This window comes from Anopheles aquasalis, chromosome 2 (genome assembly GCF_943734665.1).
Source record: "Anopheles aquasalis chromosome 2, idAnoAquaMG_Q_19, whole genome shotgun sequence".
NCBI lineage: Eukaryota > Metazoa > Arthropoda > Insecta > Diptera > Culicidae > Anopheles > Anopheles aquasalis.
The window spans coordinates 15,017,501-15,035,000 of NC_064877.1; the positions used below are offsets into that span (position 1 = coordinate 15,017,501).

General features: G+C 51.6%; 2 protein-coding genes across 5 annotated transcripts in view; one reads left to right on the top strand and one right to left on the bottom strand.

The window, feature by feature from the left end:
- Positions 1-4,118, top strand: part of LOC126571005 (Kv channel-interacting protein 1) — a 34,700-nt gene extending 30,582 nt beyond the window's left edge. For all 3 annotated transcript variants that reach the window (XM_050229196.1, XM_050229195.1, XM_050229197.1), the window contains exon 7: positions 1-4,118. This exon is cut by the window's left edge and continues 85 nt beyond it. In XM_050229196.1, the coding sequence (XP_050085153.1) occupies positions 1-41 (41 nt within the window). In that variant the 3' untranslated portion in view covers positions 42-4,118.
- Positions 4,119-4,828: 710 nt separating this feature from the next.
- The window catches only part of LOC126570562 (protein neuralized), a 32,989-nt gene continuing 20,317 nt past the window's right edge, over positions 4,829-17,500 (bottom strand). The window contains exons 1-3 of one of the 2 annotated variants that reach the window (XM_050228406.1): positions 11,085-12,168; positions 6,457-8,297; positions 4,829-6,367 (exon numbers count right to left, since the gene is read on the bottom strand). In XM_050228406.1, the coding sequence (XP_050084363.1) occupies positions 6,095-6,367; positions 6,457-8,297; positions 11,085-11,274 (2,304 nt within the window). In that variant the 5' untranslated portion in view covers positions 11,275-12,168 and the 3' untranslated portion in view covers positions 4,829-6,094. Of the gene's footprint in view, positions 6,368-6,456; positions 8,298-11,084; positions 12,169-17,500 lie in introns of those variants that run through there. The other variant, XM_050228407.1, reaches the window with a different exon arrangement.

Below are 17,500 nucleotides of genomic sequence, written 5' to 3' on the forward strand. Positions count from 1 at the left end.
ACGTCATCACCAAGTCGCTGCAAATGTTCGACTGCCTTTGATGACCGTCGGCCGACAGTGTGTACGCGGCCTCGCGCAAACCCGATCTAGAGCGCTTCGCGTTGATCCACCTCTAAGGACCTCTGGTTGCGTGTGCGCCCCATTTTGAGGCCGATCTCTCTCCCTTTCTCTCTCTCTCTCTCTCTCTCTCTCTCTCTGGTAGCCACGGACAAGTACACACTCGCCAACGTAATCCAATTCTTCCAGGTTCGCAGTTCAGTTCTCACGTCCTTTGCGTTCGATCCTGTGTGTGTCTGTTCGTGTTGTTGTTGTTGTTGATCGACAAAAGGTAGTAGTGGTGGTCGTAGTACAGGGCAGACGGCAGACAGCGCTGCTTCTGCATCCCCCCCTTTTTCCATATCACATTCCAGCACATCTACGAAAGCAATACATTACGTTAGGGAACGTCGGGTTTACAGTGGGAGTATTATCGAGGGCCTACAGTGTCCGGTCGTCATTCGAAGATGAATTTTAAATAGTTTGTATAGTTTGTATCATCACAAATCCACACCTGGAACGGTGGATTACAGTAGCGTGCAAGGCAATATCCGTGAGGACGCGAGCGATTCGCGCCCAATCCCCCCCGCGGGGAGTCACCGTACGAGGCAGGAGCGTGAACGTGAAGAAAGCTAAAGGATCTCTTTAACAATCAAAACAATCTGCGCGTTGCCATAGGGATCACAGCCATAGAGCTCAGGCAGCGCAGTACGCAACCATACCGCCATAACCTAGTCATAGACAGTGGTGCCCTTGTCCCCTTCCTACAGAGTCCTTGTCCCCCCCGGAAGGCTTAGGTTGACAATAGACAATCGTTCACTCGAGCTCGGCTTGTGCTTGGTGCAGGACACGTCGATCGATGAGAACTCAATCTGCTTCGTACAGGGATTTTATTGGAGCCAGGGCAGCATAACGCCGGCGACTGTTAGATGTAATGTGCCGCGTGGCAATGCCCATTTCTCACTCACTCAAAAAATGCTATCCATCTGAAACTCCTTTGCAAGCAATCACAGCCCCCCTCAATACCATACCTTCCCACTATCAACATACTATCGTCAGAACGTGCAGCACTTTAATGTCTTTGGCAAACGATCGAGAGTAGCCATGTATAGTTATCGAGTAACAGTCTCGCAAAGCGTTCCGGCATGATGTTACTGACGGCACGGCTGATTGGCCATCAGTATTAGACGTTCGACTTATGTTCCACATTCCATAGGATAGCAGTGAACAGCAGTAACCAGCAGTGGCCAGAACAGTAAGCAAATGCAGACATATAGGCTTAGTATAGACGCATCAAAGATGCAGTAACAACATGAAACACGATGCAAACAACACACATAACACAGCAACAATGAAAAACAAATCAGACAGAAACAGATCAAAACATAACAAGAGGTAAAGAAAAAGGTAACCAACATAACACCAATACTACATAAGTAGTTGCGTAGTAGCATAAAAAGAGGCAAACAAAAAGAAAGAAAAACAAAAGAATTCGATTATAAGTAGTTTAGCGACGGAACGAATGGGTAATGGGAATTGTTAATACCGATTGGATAAAGTATAGGCGACAGGAAGGCAAGAAGTCGTGAGAGCGGGAGTCAGCCAAATTAGGTCAAAAGACAATTTTAACGACAGCAAAAAAACCAACCAACCGATATTAATCTAATCTCTCACTGTTTTCCAATACTACTTGTTACGATCACGGCATGTTGGGGGAGGGGAGGGGGTTGTGGGTTTGTCAGGAGTCACTGTTTGTATCGTGTGTGTGTTTTGCATGTTTCGGTGGATGATGTATGTGTGCGGGTGTCTGTGCGGTTACCCTTTTGGAGGCATCGACGACGCCATCATCGGAGTGGAAGAGAAATGATGTTACGATGTTCTTTGGGTAGGCGCAAAATAGGCAGCAAATGATGCGAGTGAACGATCAAACAGACAACGAGAGGAGGCACTTCCAACGACGCTAACCGCTTTAGTGGCATTATCCTTGACGCTCGAGGTGTTTAGAGACGGTGTAGAGCCCCGCCGTTGCCTCCGCGTGTTGAGCGCGTGCTGTGTTGTAGTAGGCCTGCAATTGCATAGGAACTGTTTGCTCTAATAGGCTGACGTAGGTAGGGTTAGGGCCGACGTAGACGTTTTGCGATGCCTGGCCAAGCAATTGTCTCTAGTGAGCTTCTACCCCAACTGCGTGCTTGCCCACGGTTTGCCATTGTTGGGTAGAATACTTATCGGAGAGACTCGATTCGCTGCATACTAGCATGCATAGGTGTCTAACTAACTAACTAACTAATGTTGCATTCTATCAAATCATTCTCACTCACAAACACCCACGCACATCGTCATTTCGCTCATCCAGGTTTGGGTTCCCGGGGTTTCACGTGAACTTACTCCCCGTTCTTTCGATTCAAATATCAAAACAAGCGATTGCTCGAGGTAACGAAGTCGAGAGCAGCCATCCATCGAATGCACGACATTTCCATTTTCCTCCGTGCAAAGAAACCACCACCACCACCATCACTCTCCGAAATCGAAGCCAGTATTGCCTGTGAAACTAACACCTCAAATGAGCTCTATTTTTCTACTGTTATCTGTGACTGTTATACACGGTGAGCCGGATGTAAGGGCACCGCACTAAGCACCGATACCATCTGCTTTTTGCACCCCACCCCCCGGCATCCTTCCTATCCGACGCGACGACACGGTGACACTCCTCCGAGACCGCGGTCCGATCGAATCAAAACGAAATCATTCTGTCAATTAAGAATCAGCGAATGGCGTACGCGCTGGCGCTGCATTTCTCACCCTCCTGCTCACGTTCCTTCCCTCGACCCCCTTTTCACCCACTTCCCCTTGTCCGGGAAGCCGTGAAGGAATTGTTTGGCTCATGGCCCGTGGTGAATGAATCATCGCTCATCGCTTTCGAATGCACGACTCTTTCTTGACGTTGATTCCACTCACTGTTCCACCGCCGACTCACCCTCGGACGCAGGAGCCGCGAATTGAAACTCACTCATAGAACTAGCGCAAAAATTAAAGTCGAGCTCGGTCGAAGGCAAGTCTGAACGCGTTCCAAAAGAATACAACACTTCACTTTGTAAGCTCGACAAACTCGAGAACCGTTTTTTGAATGTACCTGTGTATAAAGTAGCGTTTAAAGTGAATTCAATCGAATGCTTACTGAAGATGCAGACCGGGGCGGCGGTGAGGAAAGGCGGAAAGTGGTTAATCATAAAACCGGAAGATTCAAGTTGCTAAAAGATTGTAAACAGAAGAAAAGATTATAAAAGTAAAAAACAAATTCTCTCCCACCAAAGTATTAGCTGCTAATAGAAAGCGAAGGAAGGTCACGATTGATTGTTGGATTGTGACAAACCCAAGCCGCAAGCAAAAGCTTGCGCGCAGCATAAGAAACGAAAAGAACTAGTGATGAAGAGTAACAAACGTCCGAAAGATAAAAAAAAGGCGAACTTATATATATACAACCACAAACACACACATGCATATATACATAAAAAGTAATATAAATATACTTAAATAGAGAAATGGGGCAAAGAAAATACCATAACAACACTAGAACGCGCGTTAAACCATTTGCATCGTAGCGAGGCAGACGATTATTCGCACGGATCGGTTTAAGACAAATCCGTGAAGCAAAAGGATGGCATAAAAAAAAGAAAATTTGTTAAAATAACACACTAGAGCATCAGTAGAAGAGCTAATTACTAATCCTACATACCCATGGTGCGAACGAACGAAATGCCATGCAGATCCAACAGACAAAGGGGATGGCGATGGATGGTAGACAATTACAGCAACCGGAACTCTCTATCTCCGCCCCAGCATTTGGCCAGAAAGGGAAATTCTTGGGCCAAAAAAAAGGTGGGGGGGGGGGAGAATCATGCATCATGCGTCCAGTGATTTGGGTTGGTACGGTCGGCAATTCATTTTGCTCAACACTCATCACGCGAACGCGTTTTAACGATTGTTTTCACCCTGGAAGCGGGAATTGGGCATTGGATGAGGACATTGTACATTGTGAGAACGAAGAGGCAAAAACGAATTCGGGGAGAACAGAAGAAAAAAAACCCCAGGTACTGCTGTTTAAAATAAATGAAACCGGTTATCAATAAGTGTTTACGGCAAATGAAAGCAAACTCGCCGAACGGCCACGTGTTTTTGTCGCCAGCGGATCAGAAAGAAAGCAGCTTCGGTTGATTTCAATTCCATTTTTGTATTTCAGTAGTTCATCAGTGATATAGATTAATGCTTCAATTGTTCTTAGTTGCTAGATTCACAAAATAAAACCATATAAACAGGAGAGAAAGAAAGAAAACGGGTAATACAAAGCATCTCTTCCGCACTCATAACAATAAATTAGGTTCACGGCGATCCTCGACGAGGTGAGTACACGGGTCTCTCCCTCTTCTCCTCTCTACACACAACCCTACGAAGCGATTTGCCTTTTTCTGTTTTCTTACTTTTGGTGATTTTTGCATTATCTCGCACAGCACTACACTCTAGTCTAGTACATCCATTCACTATCACCTGAACTGCGACTGACTGACTGACTGACTAACTGACCGCATGTCCACAAAGCATCAGGCTCAGACTATGGTGAGGAGGGCCGAAAGCAAGCATTTATATGTTTGTTTGTATCACGGAACAAAATTCCAACTAGAAGACGCTCGCACCGAACCTCGATTGTCTTACACGGAGTCGATCATCGCACGGAAAGAACGGAAAGGCCAACGCCCTCCGGTTGACCGCCAACAAGAGTGAATGAAAAACCAAAATCCAAAGCGTAATTTGTTTTCTTTTGTTTTCGTATAATTTTGTAATATTTTCGTAAAACGTTTGCTCTAATAATGTTCCACATCCGATGCCGTACCGGATAGTGGCGTAGTTTCGAAATAGTTTAGCTTTGTCTATGTTGACTAGAAAATTAGAATAGATGAACCGATGATGAGCCTGCCACATTTCATCCTCATCATGTGACGGTGTTTTTTTTTGCGAGCGAACGAAATGATGATGACGATTATATGACGGCTAAACGATGCGAATGATAATGCTGGAGAAGAAGTTTGAAAAACGGATCCTTCTACACAGCTAGCGGTTAGTTTGCGAGGAGCCGGCACACCTCACTCACTTTAACATTGTCGCTTTTCCTACAAAACTACTGCATTAAACTGTACACTCTAGTCAAGACTGGCCTGCGCAACCAGCTCCAGCTGTGTTTGCCTCCATGTTAATGGTTGGCGTCAAATACTTTCTGTGGCCGGTTCGAATAGCTTCTCATAGCGGCCCTTTCGTTCCTACTGGCTAAGGCCCCCGACGCGCCACTCTAACACGCTTCATCTTCTTCTCCTTCCTCATCGTTTGCTTCGTTTTTGGAAGTGACTTATTTGGCAAAAAGTGTTTGGCGCGCACCGCGTGTCATACTATCACTAACCAACATGTAACATCGAGTCGCGTCGGCGAGAAAGGAGAGTGGCTCCGTAGAACCACTCGTCCCTTGGCTACCCGCCATTGCCCAAACTGGCCTCCTGTTGCCCCTTTTTGTGTGCGTCTTCGGAGAGCCGTGATTCAGTTGACGGGAACCTCAACCTTTCATCTTACATCATCGCTCGCGTTTTGCTAGGCCCTTATGAAACTACTTTAACGGCTCTACCTTCTGCTCTCCTTTCCATCCATCCATTGCCTCTAGCTCAGCTCTACTCAAACAGAAAAAAGATGCTAAGAATACAACGCGCTCAACCTGACCTGACCGAACCAAACTGGGTAAACTTGATTCACTAAGAATTTTGACTACTCCCTAGTTTATCGGGCAAGCAATAAACTATGAGTGTAAATTTAGTAGGGCACCCGGCCCCTCGGTTGGCTAATGTGTTGAGCAGCGGACGCACTCTTTAATCCAATTTTGGCGATGCTGATATACCGACGACGATCCCGATGACTCCGTCGCCGTCTTCGTCGTGCCCCGTTTTTTGATCACAATTTTGTGCCATTCTTTGGCTAGCATTCCTTGGCCCGCGACCGACCGACCGCTGCGTGCTGAGATCGATTACGATTTGTACGTCCGGATGACATCACGAATGACGGCCCGGCACAGGGGACAGTGGCCACCACCGATACCGCGCCACTGCTTGATGGCACAGTCGTAGCACATACACATGTGACCGCACATGTACAGCACGGAGTCGATCGGTTTCTCGAAGCAAATCGTACAATCGACGCAGTTGGTCGAACTGTAGATGCCACCGGTGGCCGTAGCCGCCGCCGGCCCAGCACCAGTTACCGTGGAGTAGTTGGCCGCATTATTGTACGAGGGAAGTGCCTGTAAGGAAAAGAGAAAAGCGACAGTGAGTGATCGTGTTCATCAGACCTGCCTGGCATGGTGGTGCGTACGGTGCACTCGACACTTACCTCAGGATAGCCATTGCTGGCGGCGTAATTGTTGTTGTTGTTATTATTGGTCGCCATCAGCTCAACGGCCGTTCCGGTTCCGGTCGAACCGGTATGCGACGAGAGCGAAAGCGTAGACAGTGGCACGGACAGCGTCGAAGCGGATCCCGTCATACCGCGTGTGACGATCGTTGCTTGCTGTGGCGGCTGCGATTGCTGATGCTGCTGTTGCTGTTGCTGCTGCTGAGACAGGACATCAGCCGGTGGCAGATTAACAACCAGCACCGTACCACCCGGATTAATCTGAATCATATCGGGGCGCACGGTGGCCGTTCCAGCGATCGTACGACAGCTAGCAGCGGACGCAAGCGATGCCTGTGATTCAGCGGCCACCATCATCGTGCCCGGACCTGACGAGGACGAGGAACACGAAGCACCGACCACCGATTGCATTTGTACTTGCAGGTTACGATTGACGGACTGACTAGAGGCGGCCACAGCGGCACTGCTTGCGGCCAGCGAAGAGTGCGAACGCACCTCGTACATACTCGAGGCACAGGAACCGGCCACCGACGGCACCGGAAGCGTGTGCGAGAACAGCCGGACACTCTGCGTCGATCCGTACACATCCAGGAACGCCCACAGCTGCAGCGACTGATCGATGTGCATGATCACCGACGGCGGGCCACCGTTCTTGCTGATCTGCACCTCCCCGTTCACCGTCACGCTAAAGCACAGCTCATCTCCACGGACCAGCGTGGAAGCGACATCCTTACTGACCACCCAGTACTCGGGCCGATCGAGCAGCATATCGGAATCATCGGGCAGATCGTTCAACTGCAGCGTCGCCGGATCACAGGACGTCAGCCCAAGGGCAAGCGAACCGACAAACAGTGAGTCCGTCTTCAGGATCTGAATGATCAACCGTTCACCGATCTTGACGGGACGCGGCGAGAACACGTACCCCTGGCAGAACTCAATGTCGGCGCGTGTCGCAATGTACCGATCGGCCGAGAACTTGATGTTACGGCCACGCACCGGATGGAACGGTAGCGGAAGAAGCCCCGGTGCTGGGCTGTTATAGCGTACCGAAGCCGCCGCACTCGTTGGACTGAGCATCGCCGTACTACCACAGGCGGCCATCGGTGGCACCTGAACCGTAGCACGGACCGATTGATCCTCCATCAGCTGATGGTTGTGCTGGTTGATGCTAAGTGATTCGAGCTGCGGCACAATCTCCTGATCCGTTGACCGCCGCTGCGACTGTGCACCGGCTCCATGATGCTGATGGTGCTGATGGTGCTGCTGATGATGTTGCTGCTGTTGCTGCTGTGCCTGGAACATGTAGATGCGCGAGTCGAGAAACTCGATCGCCGTCGAATTGCCGTACACGTCGATCACGGCCCACAGTGGACCGCGCGCATCCACGTCCGTAATGAAGACGCCCTTCTCCTCGCCATTGATCCCGAAGTGGACATCACCGGACGGGGTGACGTAGTAGAACAGTACGTTGTTCCGGTAGCAGTACCGCTCGTTCAGTGCCTTCGCCCAGAAGCCGGGCTTGTTGGTGAGATCCGGGCAGGCGTACTTGGGTAGGTTGCCGCGCAGCGAAGCCGGATCGTTGCAGGTAAAACCGAACCGGATCACGCCGCTCCAGTTGCTCGAGATGTCGAGGAACTTGACGCAGACACGCTCGTTGACGCGCACCGGTCGCGCACTGAACGTGATGCCCTTGCAGAACGACTCGTACCGCTTGGCGACCGTGCCTTCGCGCGAAATCCGGATATTGTCCCCGTGCACGGTGTGGAACTGGAGCGGAGGTAGATTGTTCGGACCGGGGCAGGACGAAGCGCTTCTCGTTGCTAGGAAAAGGGAGCAGAAGACAAGACAAAAAGTCCATTAATATCACGTGGTACAAGGAGAAGTAAGGAGACGAAGAGCAAAACATCGAAAGAGAGAGAGAGAGTGAAAGAAAGGAAGAGAATCGGATCGAATGTCATTGTCGCCAGCCGGCAGCGGGCGCAGGTGGCGATGTGATCGATCTTCCGGTGCGCCAACCCCTCCTTAAAAAATCGGGAACGGAAGGAAGAATCCGAAACGTGCTGCCGCCGGGCGATCAAGCTGATGACGACGACGACGACGACGACGAAGGTAAACGCCGGAAAGCGTTACACGCAACGCAACGAGCATCGGAAATGGCACTTCCGACCGCTTTTGCGCCACCGTGTGCCCCGTTTCTTTACCGTTTCTTTTTCGGTTTCTCCTTCTTAAAAGCACGAGGAGGGGCATCAGTGGCTGCTGCTGCTGCTGCTACTGATCGACAGCCGCAGCCGGCGCGCCGAGAAATGATTCACGCGGGGCCATAAAGCAAATAAGGCACTACGGAGCCCGGCGGGATGGAAAGGGGGCAACATAATGTGCTCTCAATGAGCCCCTTGTGTACGATGCGTGATTACCGGACGCCCGAAGAGAGAGAGAGAGCGAGAAGGGAGAGCGAGAGTCGAGCAAGACGACACATCCGGTCCTCGGAGTATCGTTTAACGTTTTCGGTGCAGTACATGAGGACACATGGATCCTCAGTATTCGGTGGTCTTAAAGAGGGATGGAAGGCACAACATAAGAACCTGTAACATGCTCGTGCGCGCGCCCGCCCGCCCGCCCGCCCGAAAAGCACGCACGTTCGATCAATTATAATGCTTTAATGAGCCGCCATCGCACGATCCTTGGCTTCAAGTGTTTCCTTCCGCTTTTTTTTCCTTCCATTCCATTCCGGGGGTTTCCTGTCGCCACTAGCAACGGCAAGGGCAAGGGCAAAAGGGATTGGCCCTTTGCCAATGCGCCACGGAGAGCGAGCGAGCGAAAATGTGGATTTACTTTTAATTATAGTCGCTCTGGGGACATCGCCATAATAACAACCACATCTGTCCGGACTCGCACGCCAACGAGGAGGCGTAAATACCACCCACGATGGATTGAGAAGCACCCTCGCAATCGCACCCCTTGGCGGCAGCGGCGGCTCTTTAGGCGACGGATTTTAGACGTTTTTCCAATTTCACGCCCTCGCACTCGCTGGCCGCACGGGAACGGGAATCCCCTGAAGAGGGAATGTGGCCAGATGTTACGTTACTCACTGGCTGAGCAGAAGAACAGGGGTGGGTGAGAAGAAAAGAGGGAAGAAGCTGCTGATGCAGCAGGACGACGAGACGACGTTTCCTTACAAGAGAGAGAGAGAAAGAGGGAGTCCTGCGCAGGCCAAAAGGAACATCCGATTCGTCTCAAGTTTCGGTTTTGGAGGGTTTTCGCTTCTTCTTCTTCTTTTTTCGGTGCAGCTGAGCAGCTGAGCGTTGAGAAAGAGAAGCAGAAGGAAATGGAGGGAAGACGAACCGAATCTGCGCACACTGAATGCATTTACTCACGCACTGCAAGGTAAAAGGAAGGTCATCAACAAGCAGCAAACAGCGGGAAAAACTATCGCTCGCAAAAAATGGTAATTTCCCAACCAACCAACTCCATGTGGCCACGCGATCGAAGATGGAATAATAATGGTGCACACGATCGAGAGACATGTCCAGCGATCGCGAAGGCGCCAAACTGGCAGGCGCCACTACGATCCCGATAGCAGCTCCACGGTGATGATCGATCGATCGATCGGATCCGAAGGAACCTGCAGTTGATGGGAAAACATTGAAGGAAATGCACTGCATCTCTCTCTCTCCCTCTGACTGTCTGGGGGTTGAGGCCTAGAATTAATTAGCGACTGACCGGCGTCTGACGGACGAGACGGACGACGCTTTCACTCCCCGGGACCGATCCCGGGAATCACGGCCATCACGGTGCGAAAAACGCTACGCCGGTGTGTTCCGGATCGACGCCGGTTTTCCATTATCTTTTTTTCGTATCGTTTCATTTTTTTTTATGCTGTCAGTACTTTCCAACGGATTTTACCAACAGAACAAACAGGCATCCAACCGAAACCAAAAATTACCACCAACTACCATCCAGAGCGCGATAGTAATATGCACTACTCTTTCCAGCCTGGCTGCTTCTGGAGCTGCCTGCCTGTTGGTGGAGCTGCTGCTGCTGCTGCTGACCGGACCGTGGCCGGAAATGGTGATACGATTCTACGCGACGCAACCAACCGGCACCGCACCACTTTGATGGCGCTGCGTTGTTTGTCCGTTACGGCACGTTTATGATCGCATCGCATCATAATAATGGCGACCACCGCATCACCCCAGAACTCAACGACGAGCAGTACGCGGCGGGACAGAATTGCACGGTCGAGGGGACGCACACGGACTTGGTACGTCTCTCCGCCTCTACCCTTCCCCGTGTGGATGGCGCGTTATGCTTCAGTTAAACACAATCACCCTCCTTGAACGGAAAGGCCTTCCATCGGTTGCCAGTGCGATAAAGTGCGCCAGGGGGAAGAAAAAAAAGTTCGTTACAAAACGGTCGTTCGCTCGGCAACGACGGTTACGACGACGGTTGCTTCGGTCCCCTGCTAGAAAGGGGATGAAATGGTCCTCTTTTTGGTGACGTCGGTTAGAAATAGTGAGGAGGGGTTTGCAGCTGCTCCTGAGGCCGCTGTAGAACGTCCTTTATTTTAATGACGGTGAAGATTGGTTACGTTACTGATAGGTACTAACCTAGTCCCATCCGCTTCTTGATCTTCTTCAGGACCTTCATCTTGTTCTTAATCGGCGAGAAGATTGTGTCGTTCTTCTGCTTGCTCTGCTGTAGCTGTAGCTGCTGCTGCTGCTGCTGCTGCTGCTGCTGATGCTGCTGTTGGCACTCGACGATAGCGGCACCGGAACTGATCACATTCAGTACACCCATATAGAGGCTTATATCCGTCCACCCCACGTGAGGCGGAACGCGCGTTCAGAACGAGTAGAACGAGAGGGAGTTCTTTACAAGTTTCTTTGGCCACCGCGGGGGCCTACGAGGCTTACGAGTTTTCTTCCTCGTTTGCACGCGGACACATTCCACCAACTTTCTCTCCTCCAACAGCACAGTTTTGCGATGCTTTTCGAGGAGGGCTGCAAAATGGGGTGCCGTTGACTGTTTTTTGTTTGTTTGTTTGTTTGTTTTGTTTGTCACACACCACAGACGCGCGCACACACGAGTAACAAGAAAGGCAAGCGACAAAAAATCTGCGGGCACGTGCAAATCGTAGGGGTGCTGATGATCGCACGATCGCGAATTGGCGAAAACGATCAAACGAGAATAGGGGGGGAGTTGTGTATTGTTGTCTCTTTCCCCAACGACCCAACGACCAGGCGAGGCTTCTTCCTTTAACCAATATCCAAGTGACCCGTGGCGAATGAGAGCGAGTGAGCGAGCAAACCGGGCGTACGGAGCGATCGCGGAGTGTTCGTGCAGGTCTTCTTCCTCAGCTGAGCACTCGGCGCACCACGGTGTGGGACCGGAATTTCGCGATCGTCACTGATTTTTCCCACGGTTCCAAAACGGCTCCAACGGTGAACGAGTGAGCGAGAGAGAGAGCGGGAGCGCGCGAACGATCGAAACAGGACGGACCACAACACAACTAAGGAGGCTGGGGATCACAGACAACTTCCACTAACTGGCTCTAGTTTGCACTCTTTGGACACGCTGACTTCCAGTAACTCCGAGAACAAGCAAGGACACACCTCCAGCCTTACGACACTACGTTTTTGTTGCTGATCTAGCAATCCTACTAAAGCTCGAAAAGCAAAACGGACACGACTGACTGACTGACTGACCGATCGACCGAACGTCGCGAACAAAAAAAGGAGATGATGGAGAGGAGCACTTGGGCGCACGTCTGCTCTGCTGGACGGCTCCGAGTTTAGTGACGAACCTCAGCGAGCACGACTTGCGTATTTCGACTCTCGACGACGAGCGAACCGTAGCAACACGTTTTCTCGCTCCATCTCACTCTACCCAACTGTGTGCGCTGACTCGCTCACTCTGCTGCTCACATGCTGCACGATCTGTGTGCGTCGACGACGACGACGACGACGGAACACCCGGCCATCTGCGATCCCTTTTCTACCCACTAGCACACGGCATCGCTACCTCACGGTCCCTCTCTTGCAGGCCGATTCACCTTCACGCATACCCACCGCCCTGCCGGTATCCTGCTGCTGCAGCATAAGAGAGAGAAGCATCGCTTTGCTCTTCCTGCAGCATGCAGCAGCATGCGCTTCAGGTTTTGGGACAGCAGCTGCTTGCCCCTCGTTCCCTTGCTCTGTGTTGTATGTGTTTGTGGAAGGATTTTTCCCTTTCTTCGTCAGCTCATGGAGGGGTCATGACAACATTACCGACGCACGGGTTCGTGGGAGATTCGCCTCCTCCTCCTGCGACTCGCGACGCGACTTTCGCGACCTATCCCCCCCGGCATCTGATGCGCTCCTCTTCGTTCTAGGGCTGGATGATACCTTTGACTTAGGCGCACGGCCGGGTGGCAGAGGGTGGTACGCAGTCGAAGATCACGATCGTGATGCCTCGTTTATTGCCTCAAGCGCCTGGAGGCCCGGAGAAAGGCCCGGGCCCCTGATGGGCGCAAACTCTTCCGGGATCGTATTTTGTTTCTCGCGCCTGCGTCGTTGTGGACATACGAGGATAGCTAGCTCATCAAGCGCTCATCCTCATCTAGATCTATAACTTCAAGCCTTTGCCAAGATCCACTCTGAAAGGTCATCATGTGGAGAGCAGCCATTACTCGCCAGAAGAAGGTGTAGCTACTGTCCGGACACTTATCCCAAGATAACATTTCATCTTCTCCACGGACCACAGCCCAGGGTTTAGTTCACTGCGCTGTGAGAACTACTGATACCAACCGTGCCGGAGCCCACCCAAAAAGCGTCCAAGCGTCCTCCAAATAAGCAGTTCCCATCGCCCTTAACCCCGCGTAGCCCACGGTCCATTAACGAGCTTTAAGCGTCTGATTCATCAAGATCCCATCCCATCCCTTGCCATCCAACTTCTTCTGGGCAAAAGAACGTGGTCAGAGATAATCTTCAAAGTATCATCTCCTCGCGTTCGGTGAGAAGGTGAGACGCACAGCGTCAGAGCCATCCATCGCCCAACCATCCACACCCTTTCCTCGGTTCCCCCCTGGTTCCGTTTCGTTCGCATGCACTCGCCACAGAGCGCACGCTGAGCCAGGAGTCCACCGAGGAGACCGAAGAAGTTCAAGAAGTCGTGTGAACATTTTCGAGATCATGTATATTTCATGTTCACTTCCCGGACGGAGGACCGGTGCATTTACTTCCAAAACAAAAATGCGCCACCATCCACCGAATTTTCAGACCCCATGAAGATGCCCACAGTTTCCCAGCTTGCTGAGTTCGGGCGACGCTTCAAAGGGGCGCGTCGGATGAACTTAGGACGCTAATGCATGCTAACGCTCCGCAGAGGCTCCAAACTCGTGCGATCCCACCATTAGCAGCTCCAGCGACTCCCGGGGCCCTAGGAAGTTGGCGAGCGAAACCACAAGCAGCTCCACCGCGGTGCCTGCGGAAGAGGATTTGCAAAAAGAAAAGAAATGAAAAAAACGTAACGAAACCCTGAGAAAGTCTGGGCTCGCCACCAGCATGGCCCCACCGTTAATGGGCTTGGGGTGCCTTGGCTCGGCTTTCTTGGCGGGAAAAGGTCTAAGGTGACTCAGAGCCTCGTCGAGGGAGAGATGTGTGTCTGTATGTGTCTTAGTTACTCTGCGAAATCCGCAATCGGTACGATCGGCAGACGACCCAGATACGGACCGAGAGGTAACAGAAGCAGAAGCTCCTCCTCATCCTTCTGCGCCGAGGTGCTAGAGCGTGGCGTAGAGTTGAACGCGCGCATCCCGGCCAATCCGTCCGGACCGGACGTGATATTTAATTGATTCCTCCAGTTCTCACCGGGGGGAAACCTTCGCGGAGCGTACCTTCCGAGAGCCAGCCAGTGGCGTCGCCGATAAATATCACCGTTAATGGATGTCAGTTAACATCTTGCTCTTGCTAGCTTCGTTTCTGGTGGGTGCTTGGGATGCCGCGGAACCGTTTTGCTATCGGTTTAGATCAAGAATCGGCTGGGATCGCCGGGCCCCCGCGGGAGTCCGCGAGTGTTTATGTCTTCTCTCCCGTTGAGCGAACAAATCGTTTCGATCGATACGCCGCCAGTCCTTGATTGAGTCACAGCCAGCCGGGATGCGATAAATCTAAGCCCCGCGCCGCGAGCCGCGGATGTCAACGATGGCACACACCAAACGACAAGAAAGAAAGGAGCTCGGGTGTGGGAGAGACACACAATCAGAATGGTATGATTTTATGTCGCCGCTTTTTATGAGCCCCCTAAAAACGGTCAGTGGTTTTTTTCTTTCCGGATCGGTTCCCAACTACGAGATCGAAGTGAACCAACCTCGCCTACGAATTCTCGACGCCACCATTGAAGTCATTGACAGCTTACCGGCGCACCAGAACGTCCCCAACGTCGATACAATGGTACCAGGCGTGTGTCTTTGGGGGAGCTGAGTCAGCCAAGCCATTCCATTGGGATAAACAGCCATTTTCTACCCGGAGACCGTCGTGCACATAGACGACACGGGATTTTCTCACGCCTGTGGCCACTGTCGATGACTTCACGTCACAACATCAGACACCGCGCGAACTAACTAAGTACTTGGGAGAGTAGAGAGAGAAAAAAACACGGCGCCATTTTCAAAGGGTTCGCGATTGCTCTCTCTCTCTCTCTCTCTCCCTCTCTCTCTCTCTCTCTGTGTCGTCTCTAGACGTTCCCAGATGATCAGCGTAAACGAGCGTTTTTGTCATAGGTAATGATGGAAAATTGACTCGGCATTGACGAGGAAGACGCGACAGTGAATGGCGACGTTGTCGTCGTCTGAGTGATGGACGCTGGCAACTGGTAGGTAAAAACGGGACTTGCGGGCCGCTGTGTGATTGCAGGAAGCAAAAACGAAACACCTTCCCGTCTTCTTGTAGACGCGCTAGTTCAATTACGGCTCTATAGAACTTCCATTACTTGAGGTCCCCTCCACGTACCAGTCACCAGGGATCGTGTTCTAGGAAGTCATAGTTTCACTCTGTCGACACATTTCCTATTTGTCATCCACAGCAAGCACAGCTACAGCAAGTCTGTTTTCAGCTGTGTTTGAAGGCGACTGGAAGGAAGAAAGTGTAATAAACCGATTGTTGTAGGGATATGTTTTGTAGCTTTCAGAGGCTTATTCGGAGGGCCAAAACAGTCGTAAAAGTGTTGTGTTGCGACGAACGCATACGATTAAAGGGCAGGTAGCGCCCAGCCCAGCGCCCTTATCTCCCTTTTTTATGGTGATCGCGTTGATGTCGAAACTTTCTAGCCATTTCTTGTTGTTACTGATCGCTACATACTTCTTCTTCTTCTGCCACACTTTTCTTAAACAGACGCAACAGAATTCTGCACCAAAGTGTAAAACTGGCAAAAGCAACTGCTAACGTGCATCAATTAGCAAGCAACCGCTTCTGTTCGCTCCTCGTTCTAACCACGTCAATTATCGCCTCAACTCGTCAAAGAGTGCCATGCCATGGAGACGGAGCAGCAGCAGCAGCAGCAGAAGTAAATGACGTTTCCCACCGTCGCGCCCACTTAGATGATCAATAAAGTTTAACAACCTGCATCACCTTCACGCCGACAGTTTCTCCAACGTTTTCCCAAAAACTTCTCTCCTTCTTGCGTGACCCATTGTCTTCGCATATGCGCGTCTTGAGTGCGTCTGAGTGTATTCCTCCCGATTGGAATGGATGATTCGTTCAAATATTGATTTTCCCATATTCGGCTCCCCCAAAAAAAAAAACGGTCAGCATAGATTTGCCCCCCCGCAAATACCACGTTGGGGATGCATTCAGAGAAAGGTGCGAGATCGCGAGTAGCACTCCTACATAAAACATCCAAACCACCCCTTCTCTCACCCAAGTCGAAGACAAGTTCGGAACGACATTAAAATGGATGGCCAACGGGTTTTTATGGTGTTAGATGCCCCCCCCCCCCCCCCCCCCCCGCCGCAAGGGCATCTAACACCCATAGATGCACCAGCACCAGCACCTCGTGGTAGGTGATTTCGAGGAAATTAGTCGAACGTCAGCGTCACCGCGTGCGATGTCCACGATCGCTAAGGCGGACATCAGTCAAACGATCGCAGCCATAGATCACCCCCCCGGGGCCGGCCGTCCATCGTTTGACATTCGAATGCCGTTGGATCAACGGAGGCTTTCCTCAGCTTGTCGGACGTTGATTGCATCTTGGATTCCCACGATGACGACCTTACCCTACCGGTCAGCCGGCCGGCGCGTCGGTATGCCCGGTTTATACCCATAAAATAAGGGCCGCAACATTGAATATTGAATTAAAAAGCCACAAAAACATGCTTCATGTTGGTGGTGCTGTTGTGGGTGGATGCCTACACCCCCCCCCCCCCCCCCCCCCGGGAAAGACGTCCGTTTCCCAGAAGTCACGCACCGCTCATGCCCCGGAATTCCATTCACCAACGAATGCCACCTCGGCCTCCCTCCTCCGGTTCTCCTCTTTTTGTTGTTGTTGTTGCTGTGCCCTATGGCGTATTGGCCCCCGGCCATACTTTGGCACGACACTCAGCGTCGTCGTCGTCGCCGCGTCGACGAGGAAATTATAAGCTTACAACAGCAGACAGTAAAGTGAAAGAAACCCCTTAGTTCACCCTCACCTTCGAAACAACACGTAATTCCACCCACAACCACCCTGGCAGACGTCTCGGGCGCATCACGCGCGCGGTCATCGAAGCGAGCGAGCCCGATTCGCTCGCTACTCCCGCGTGTGCGCCCTGGTTGACTCCCCCACCCGCCAGCCACCCTCCCCCCATCTTCCCCTATGACACTTTCCAGGTGCGTTGCGAGGGTGTGTGTGGCCCATCGTCATCTTCTCCACCGTCGCCTCATCAATACACCATTTTTCCCCGGCCTGGCCTCCCACTCCGCGGCGCACGATCGTTAACTAGTTATGTTTGCTGAAGCACCACCACCCCCGGACCCACCCCTTCGGCCACAATCCCTTCAGCGCTGGCCAA